General features: G+C 46.8%; 1 protein-coding gene across 1 annotated transcript; it reads right to left on the bottom strand.

Annotated features, from left to right (window-relative positions):
- Nucleotides 1-5,326: 5,326 nt before the first annotated feature.
- Nucleotides 5,327-8,220, bottom strand: MSC (musculin). Its single transcript, XM_067553842.1, has 2 exons — nucleotides 7,600-8,220; nucleotides 5,327-6,370 (listed from the first exon to the last, which is right to left on the bottom strand). Exons 1-2 carry the CDS (start codon nucleotides 8,128-8,130, stop codon nucleotides 6,284-6,286), a joined length of 618 nt encoding a protein of 205 aa, XP_067409943.1. The 5' UTR covers nucleotides 8,131-8,220; the 3' UTR covers nucleotides 5,327-6,283.
- Nucleotides 8,221-9,789: the final 1,569 nt, after the last annotated feature.

The following is a 9,789-nucleotide window of genomic DNA, read 5'->3' as shown; positions in this document are numbered from 1 at the left end:
TTTCCTCAAGGAGTTAAGCAAATGTAGACCTCTGAAGCTAAAATACTTCTGCAGATATACACCAGCTAAGTGTATATCCGAGGTACAGAGGCAAGAGGAAAACCATTCTTACTCCTTGAGGTCCATGAAGTTGTGAATTTCACAAGAATTTCCCATTTTTTGACAATAGTCAAACTTTTTAAAAAACCCATTTATATATTTAGGATTTAAAAAAAAATTTGTGCACAGGGTGAGATCAGAAAGGTGACCAGCCTTAAACTGCACACTTCTTTGATTTCAGGGCTTAAGACAGAACCTTGATTAAGAAAGGGAATTTTTGTGACATAACTTATACCCTAGATTCTGGGAGTGTGAAGATAATCAAAAAAGGGAATAAGCAGGTATATAGGGAAGAGGGAAAAGTGCCAGAATTGTAGCTTTAGGAGGAAAAAGATATTTTCTAGGTTGTATTTTAAAATGACCAAGTGTCCAAACTCCACCAATCTTAGTTACCATGACAAATAGCATGATGGCTGGTCCCTGAAGAAGATGACAAAAGGCATGAAGAGCACTCTTCACAGCAGTTGGCAATTTTCAACCTGTTATAACTACTATTTGTAAACTAACTAGGTAAAAATTTCAAAAGTGACTAAGTATACTAGGCATCTAAGCCCCATTTTCAAAGGTGACTTAGGCACATAGGAACCTAAATCTCATTGAAAGTCAGTGAGATGTAGACGTCTAAGTGTCTAAATCACATTTGAAAATGGGGCTTAGATTTCTGAGTCACTTAAGGCCAGATTTGTAAAGGTATTGAGGTACTTAAAGATGTAGATAGGCACCTAATGAGATTTTCAAAAGCACCTCAGTGCCTAACTCCCATGGAATTTATCTTAAAAATTCTGGCCAGTAGGCACTTTTGGAAATTATACCTAATGTCATTGAATGCATCAGTTATTTGCGAAGGATGAAATTCACCTTTGGTTTGCAGAGCCTTGCACTATCTCTCCATTTCACTGAAGATTAATAGATTCTAGTGCCAAAAGGTACCATTCTGATCATCTAGTCTGACCTTCTGTATAATACAGGCCGCAGGACTTCCCTGAATTAATCTCTATTTGATTTAGGTCATATCTTTTAGTAAAACATGCAGTTTTGGTTTAAAAAGGTCTATGGGCAAAGGGCAAAGCAGCTGTAGGTGGGGAGGGAATTAGCATCCCCCGTGCACTGCAGAAAGGCTCTGTGCAGAAATCCTGCAGAAGCTGGTGAGGTGTGGATAGTAGTGATGTGGGTGACCCAATGGTGAAACCACAGAACTTTTATTTACGTTGACCCAGTCGGTACAAATATATCCTGGGTCAGATTCTTCCCCCTTTGTCATGCTGACTAGTATCTTACCTGATGGTGCCATAGAAAAACTTCCTAACTATAAGCTCTGGAATAGGCTTCCAAGGGAAGCTGTGGAATCGCCATCATTGAAGCTTTTTAAATACAGGTTGGGCAAACACCTGCCAGGGATGGTCTAGGTTTGCTCCTGTCTCAGCAAGAGGGGCTGGACTTGATGACTTCTGAAGGTCTCATTCAGCCCCCACATTCTATGACTCTATTATTTCTTTAAATGGGACTACCCACCCTTTGGCAAAATTGATGGCAGCATCTGGGTCTATGCGAAGACGGTGAAACTACCCTGAGCTTGGATTGGTGGATAGATTTCAGCTTCAAAGACCCCAGGTCTTCCCCTTCTTCTCATTTGTCCCAGACAGAGCTCAAACCTCTGGGTTTTAACTGAGCCGATTTAATTTTTACTCTAAATCCATAGTGAATCTGAAGTTTTTTTTAAAAATACAGGTATTATTTACCTAAATTCAAAAGATGAGTCTTGAGCATTTCTTAAAGGCAAACTACATCTGTTTTGCTCAGATCAGTATTTTTGTAAAAGGCATTTCTTCCCATGTGTACATAGTGATGTGCACTGGAGATTTGTGTGTGTGTGCATATATATCTATACCTATATATAGGTTTCTTAGTGGAGGCAGCTATCTGGTTGGACAGTTGCTATATGAAAGCTCCACATAAATGACTGCAAACAGATTTCCATGCAGCTTCTATACTTATTTAAAAATCATAAAGAGAATTTGGGGGGGAGGCGAATGCTTCTTCAGATATGTCAAAGAAATTGACCCCAATGTCATAGGGCAGGAATTGGCCCTTAATATTTCATATTGAACAGGTTTTCCTGAGAAAAGGCTGAATAAGGTCCGCAGGTGATTTGGCCTTTCATTTTTGAAACATTAAGACTATGAGGAGGTTAGTAAGTAAGCCTGGAATCTGGATGGGTTTACTCTGTACCTTCTGCCAGTGCCACAAAAGAGGGGACTCTATAACAAAAAGGTCACTGGGCTTAGAAATGCCAATTGTAATTAAAAACTTAGCTGCTTCTTACCTTTCATCCGTGCAGATCACTGATCTGGACATATTAAGTGTAGTTTGTATTCATTTAAAGCATAAAATAAACTAGCCCAGCCTTCTCCCTCTCCAGACTCAGGTGACTAACATCCAGCCCAACAGAATGGCACCTGCAGAAGGTACTTTTAAAATCAAATTGAAATTCTCCATTCAGATGGCAAAATTAAAGAAAGCCCAAAGCCTATCATTTCCCCTTGGAAATGTGTAAGTGCTTAAAAGGGGTTTATAACAGCAGGGGTCACATGACCCAGAGGGAGCCCAGACCCTGCACTTTCTAGGGCTGTAAGAGCGGTGCTAGAGGACCGTGGCGTACCGCGGGTCTCCCGGGGGCCAATACTTAATCTGCACCTCCCCACCCACCCTGTCGACGGCAGTGTCCTGCGGGGGTGGGTCTGCGGGCCTGTTTCCCCCCCCCCCCCCCCACTGTGAGGGTGGCAGACGTGGCGGGAGTAACAGGGACAGATGCCCTCGGGCCGCCTGCTGTCGGGAGGCATGACGGGCTCTACGCCGGAGCCCCGCCTTTGGCTGCCTGGCCCGGCTTCGCCGCAGCTCCCTCCATGCGCCCAGCGCCGGGGCGGACGGGCTGGGAGGATGCTCGCTTCCCCCTCAGCCGGAGCCCGCGGCAGCCGGCAGGCCTGAGCTGGGGTTGGTGAGGCCGCTGGGGATGTTAAAGCCCCGCGGCCCCTGGCAGGGGGCGGCTCTTCCGAGGACATGGCATGCCCCCCACCCTGCTAAAGCATTGCTTTAAACTAGACCAGGCATACTCCGGCCTACCCACCCCATTCCCCCAGGCCGGACAGCAGCAGGCTTCCTGGCCGCAAGTTCACCCACAGCAAATGAGCATCTCACGTTTTGCATAACTGCTCCTTGGTGACAGACCCGAAAGAAAAGGCTCCTTGAGAAGCTGTTTTACCAAAGGTGTAACTATAGTCATCAAAGCGGAGTACGTTCTTGAAAGTGCTGTGATCAAATCTTGGGGTGCCTTAGCTGAAATTCGTATGTGAAACCCAAACTTCTACAACTGTCATGTTATTATAGACAGTTATTATCCTTTTGAAAAGCCTGCAGTGAAGCAGTTAATATAAATATAGTCCTTATTTTTGACAGCTTTATTTGATATTCTATAGTCAGAAGCGAATGTGCTTTCGAGAGCATGTTGTATGCCACAGTGATTTCAGCTAGAAGAGACGTCTCTACCTTTGCACACTCCCTCCCCCAATTTCGACTTACTCTATTGACTTCCTATAGAACAGCTTCATATTTTGGGCCTTTTTTCTTTTCATTCTTGGTTCAGCGTTTCCACACTAATCTTTCTGTACCGATTAAACTTTTCCACTCCTTCGACGTTTCGCCAGTCTCAGAGTCATTTACAGCTGGGATGAGAGCCAAAAACAACTCAGGATCACAAATAAGATTATCTCAAGTGGCACCTCAGTGAAATTGCTGAATATCGTTTTCTCAAGGGCCCAGAATTGTAAACATTAAGCTGCTTTTTCTTGTATATTACGCCTTCCTTGAGATCTTTCGTCTTTGCTAGGATATCACTGCTCTCTTACCTTACTTCCTATTAGGGATGGGCATCTCTCAGTTACGTGGGTGCAAATCTGAAGTAGCTCGAACTCCGGATGTAGCTGGAAGCGACACTTGACAGTCTGTGGATTCGATCCAACTCCTATTACAGTCATTGGGGAGACTCCTATTGACTACAATGGGCATTGGATCAATTCCCAACTTCTGTTGTGCAGGAATCATTTTTTAACTTGATGGCAAGGAAAGCGACTTAACTAAATTGTTCGCTTTGTTTTTCCCCCCGGGGAGCACCCGGTACTGAGCAGAGAGTACGAGATAGTCTCTGGGAGGTTGGACCCGTTAGGCTGCTTTCCAATATACTTTTCAAGGAAACTTGCTCTGCTATAAAGACACAGGATAAACCAACAAGGAACAACGTTAAGTCAATTCTTGATAAACAAATGCTACTTTATCCTATTGCTTAAATTGAGACAAGGCCTCTTCTTTTCTAAAAGGATTCATCCCTCCCCCTCATTGCGATGATTGTGAGCTAACCCCCAAGAAAATATTTTCAGAAAACAAATCTTATCTCAGGATTTTTAATCTGAGGAGTTAAGAAACAGGAAAGGTCTGCTTCCAACTAGCAAAACTTAGCTGGCTTTCCCACTGCACAAATATAAATAAAAGCAAAGCTGACTGCAGCCCGAATGGTAGAATGACAAGGAACAGTTGCAAAGGATTATTACATTATCTTTCCGACTGCGACAGGGAATGCATTGCTGACATCCATTTGTTAACCTACATGTATTTGTTTTCCTGATTCATAGAAAAGACAACAATGTAGTACGTTAATCTTTCAAACGGGTTTTTCTCTGCTGACTGGTGTGTTACTGTAACATACATAGGTGAATTATTTTTTTTGGGGGGGGGGGGGGGAAAGAGGGTGGGGATCGGAAGGAACAATGCCATTGTCTGTCTGTGTTGCTAGAGAACATCCCCACTCAAAAGATGAAGAAAATAAAAAGAGTTGACAAGGGTGGATTTCAGGAACACCTTTGTAATGAATATTCTTAAATCTGGTCTACACTTAAAAATTAGATCAACCTCGCTACATCACTCGGGAGAACTGTGAACAATTTCGCCCTAGTGAAGTCGACCTAACCCCTGGTGTAGATGCAATTAGGCTAACGGAAGAATTCTTTCATGGACTTAGCTACCACCTCTGGCGGATTAACCAGAGCAATGGAAAAAGCCCTTCTGTCCATGCAGGAACTATCTACACAACGGTGCTATAACGGCACAGATGCAGCGCTGTAGCTGTGCTGCTGTAATGTAGATATACTCATAGCACCAGCAAGTCAGTGAATTGTTGTAACAAAGCTTTTAATGTCATTTATAAAAAAATAAAGTTATTTACATTTGCAACTCATTTGATGGCGTCCTCTTACAGCACTTTACTGGCTGAAAAAATGTCACTAGAATACACAGTAGGGTAAGCATCCTTCATAGATGAGCATAACATGACAGGACAGAGTGTTTAAAAATACTGTAAATTCTTGATCTTCTATAGTAAGGAATATATTTGTATCAAACAACACATATACCCAGTTTTAAAGTAAGCAGGATCCCTTCCAGGTTAAGACACAGAAACTCTGTCCTATCTATTAACATGTCCTAGGGAGGTCGCTGTTCTTGTGTATGGCACCTTACCACATAAACGAGGGCAATAACGTAATTCCAAGAGCCATAGCCTAACTGCAGAACCTAGCTTATGCTACTTTGATGTCTAAGACACATCTAGTTAAAAGGAGAAAAGTAATATGACTTTAGTTATTACATAGCTGCAGCAAATAGGATCCATGAATACAAAAGCCATCGAAATATATTATAAATCTATTTGAGTTTCAGAACTACTCTAGAATACTGCTTTGCTTTGGAATACAAATAACACTGTTTGGGGTTAGTTTGTAGAGTCTGATTTTGGTCCAGGCTGTTAATTCTATAATGTTATATTCCTCTTCCATTATTTTAAAAGCCTCAGGTCAACAGGTCCTCAGGCAGTGGTAGTAATGATGCAGCAAAGAAAGGCCTTTCCAAATCCTGGACTTCAGCTGCTGCAGCCAGTTCAGAGACATTCCCATCTCACCTCCTCCCTTCTTTATTCCTTCCCTTTAAGTGCATTTCCCCTCAGAACTCTAAGGGAAAGAAGGGGTGGGGTACAAATATTTCACATAGTTTTTTTGAGATGGCTTCTAGTCACCATCCTCTAGTGTTGTGCCCGTAAATCATAGCTCTTAAAAATATCCAGCAAAAATTAAGTTTACTTCAGCTAAGCTGTAGTTCCACATAATCTGTTGGCTGTAGAAACTTCTTTGGTGTCAGATTCTGGTCTTCCTGAAACCACAAATGGCCAAGTCTGTAAGCAAAAAAAGGTATTTCATTTTAGAAGGATGGCTGCACCATAAAGCAAAACTGGAATTTTTATTAACAGTTAATTTCCTAGCATCACATGTTTAAAAACAAACAACAGTTTTAGTCACACTGGGAAGCACCGCAAACTGGTGCTCTCTAAAAAGTGTTATTTTAATTGAAATCAAATGCACTTTATCTGTGTTGTTATGATCAGCATCCACTTGTTCAAACATGTAACATGTAAAGTTGCCTTGTAATTGGTTTCCTAGTTTTATAAATAAGAGACCTTTAAAAACCTGTAAACTAATGCTAAATATTCACCCATCCCATTACATCTAGCATGACAAAACCTACTCTTCTTTATGGCTCAGATCTTAAATTTTTGATTTAGTGAAAGCTTATTTGTGTTCCAAAATGATCTGAAGAATGAAATCGTTTTTCTCGATCATTTAACTTGCCTAATGTCCAAGGAATGAATTCCTTAAAAGTTTCTGATTCGGACTCCCCAACACAAACACATCCATCCTCTGCATCACTTGAGGCTAAAATTGGCTCTGCTATACTGGTGTAAATGGGATTATTGCACATTTTTCCAAAGCTGTAACTGAGCAGAGAATTTGGGACTTATTTAGATAATAAACAACAGCCTAATGGACTGATCTACCCGGTTTAAAGAAGTAGGAGGAAATAAAAAACGCTGGAAAATGTATTATATCAGCATGTAGTATACCAGCATGTAGTATACTGTTGTAGTATAATAATTGTAATATAATACCAGGAAAATGTAGTATACCTACTGCTGAAGTTAAATATCAGAAGTAAAAGTCGGACCGGAGGAGTTAGATCACCTCATTATTTTTCAGGGGGAAATGTCAGTATATAAAAATAACACATATCTGACGTGTCTGTTCTTCCTCTCTGCAAACACTCCCTCTCCCAGAGCTATGTGTCCATCTCCAACAGGCACAGCTTTCTCTTACTGACTGCATCGTCACCAGGAAGGTTTGAGACCCAAAGCGCCCGCTATCCTTTGGTGCCCAAGTTTAGACGCCCGGCACTGGACTGACGGGCACGGGCGGGCCAAGCCATTGCCTTCCTCCCGCGAAGCAGGCTCTGGATGCGCGAGGTGGCCCCCCCAAATCAGACGCCTCTTGCAGAGGTAGCCCTTGTCCGCCATCGGTCCCGGCCCCCGACCCTAACCTATCCACCGGGGGGGAGGAGAGGGGCTCTTACCAAGTTGACAGGGTGCACGTAGCCGTTCTCGTAGCGATCCTCCTGCAGCAGCTGCCGGAGGTGGGCGATGTAGCTGGAGGCCAGGCGCAGGGTGTCCAGCTTGGAGAGCTTGGTGTCGGGCGGCACCCACGGCAGGCTGGTCTTCAGCCGGGAGAACGCCTTGCTCAGCACCCGCATGCGGGCCCGCTCGCGGGCGTTGGCCGCGTTCCTCTGCGACTGCTTGCACTCGCCCGACGCCCCCTTGGCCAGCAGCTGCGGCGGCGGCGGCTTCTTGCCGCCCGCTCCGGACGCCCGGGCCCGCTTCCTCTTGCAGCCGCCGGCCGGCCCCGCCGCCGCGCAGCGCCCCTCGCCGTCCTCCTCTTCTTCCTCCTCCTCCTCGTCGTCGTCCTCGGCTGCGGAGCTCTGGTCCGCCGCGGGGTAGAGCGGCCCGCGGGGCTGGCGCTTGGCGGGGGGCGGCGGGTAGCCCAGCTGCAGCCCCCGCAGCTCCATGGCGGGCAGCTCCTCGGCGTCGCTCGCCGAGCCGGTGGACATGGCCCGCGCCCTTCCCCGGGGAGAGACGGGCTCGGGGCAGCGCAGGCGAGGAGTCCGCCCAGCCCAGCCCAGCCCAGCCCCGCGGCCGCCCCGCCCCGCCCTCACCCCGCGCCGGGAGGCTCCGGGGGTTCCCCCCCGCCGACGGGGCTATATAGCCGGGGCCCCGGAGCGAACCATCGCCAGGGGCAGACGGGGGAGAGGAAGGGCAAGGGGCTGGGTGTGTGTGTGTGGGGGGGGGGGCCGCTCCTCCCAACCCCCCGCCCCGCACACGCACAGCAGCGGGCAGCGCTCCCAGAGCTCCCCCCTCCCCCCCCCACACACACCCGCACAGCGCCCCGCTGCCAGAGCCCTTCTCCAGCGCCACGGGCTGTGTGCGCCCCGTGGGGGCCGGAGCTCGGGGCTGGGCTGGGGGAGGAAGCGCTCAGGCGCCCGCCTGCAGGACGGAGCCGTGGGCACTTGGGGCGGCTCCTCTGGGATCCTCCCGCCCTGCCGCGGCGCTGCCTGGCCAGCGTGCTGGCTGCCGGTGCGAGGCCAGGGGCACCTCACCCGCCGCACAGGCGCGGCGGGAAGCAAAGCGGCGGGGCCGGCTGCCTTTGCACCCCAAAAGCTCCACCGGGCCAGGGGGGACGGGGCTCGGCAGCGACATCCCCAGTAGCTGTCCTGGCAGGGGACGCTAAAATCAGAGCCTGATGATCCTGCCCGTTGAAGCCAATGCCTGAGCGGGGACTGGAAGCTCTGTGTTAATGTACAGTGTAGCTGTGGCTCCGGGAGAGGGATCGGCCCTTTACAACTACGCCATCAAGGACACGGCCCCCACGGAACTTACAATCAAAGCCCCGTCCTCTTTCAGAGCTTTCCTAATCAGACTGAGTCGAAGATGCCTGGCACCGTTTTCCAGGACGGTTCTGCGGGGTGGGCGATGGGCCAGATCTGTGGCGGGTGATTTAAACGGAGGTTCACCTGCCGTGGGCGAGGCCTGTATTGATTTACATGCAGAGACTTTAGTTATTCACCGTGCACAGTCTATCTGAGATACTCTCTGAATGGAGAGCGAGCGAGCAAACAGTACTGTCGTTGAAAACCAAGTAGATTGCTTTTCAAAATAAGTAATGTCGTTAAAAGTCACTGAAAACCAATGATACATATTTTGGTGTTGCGAATAACTTGCACAAAGTTATAGGAAGTGTCAAACGAATGTAAGGTGCCTGGCGATTTCTTCTCCCCTAGAGCAATCTTAATTGAATCAAACCGCTGTAGAATCCGCACAGTTTTGTTACATATACATATTTAAACGAGGCAGCTTGCCTGTAAAAGTGCATCATAGTTTGGACATTCCGTGTTGCAGTTCTCATGTAGCACTGCACAGGGAAGAAACATTCTCTGTCCATTGGAAATGGTAATATAATGCAACACAGAAATAACTTTGATGGAATAAAAATCTCCTCCCTAAAATGAATGCCCAGCACTTGTTTGTTCATTGGCCTTCACGACCGTCTGGATACAATTAACTAGAATAAATGTTCCGGTTTGCAGAGAATGTAGGGACCTGATGGCTACAACAGGTGGACAGATCTGTCTTAAATCTTGCTTCTTAATCTTTTCGATACATTCATCTCTCGACCAAAATGGTAACTTCCCCTGTGCTACAAGGCCTGGCAC

This window comes from Emydura macquarii, unplaced genomic scaffold (genome assembly GCF_026122565.2).
Source record: "Emydura macquarii macquarii isolate MOO-44397 ecotype Brisbane River unplaced genomic scaffold, CSIRO-AGI_Emac_v2 contig_1477, whole genome shotgun sequence".
Taxonomy (NCBI): Eukaryota; Metazoa; Chordata; order Testudines; family Chelidae; genus Emydura; species Emydura macquarii.
Note: the sequence above shows the minus strand (reverse complement) of the source record. Positions and strands in the feature narration are given on the sequence as shown.

Bases quoted from the DNA above. Each gene is read 5' to 3' on its own strand.
- MSC (XM_067553842.1), bottom strand. From the start codon at position 8,130: ATGTCCACCGGCTCGGCGAGCGACGCCGAGGAGCTGCCCGCCATGGAG. The intron at 6,371-7,599 runs GTAAGAGCCCCT...TTTTGCTTACAG, and splicing joins ACGTGCACCCTGTCAACTTG to ACTTGGCCATTTGTGGTTTC.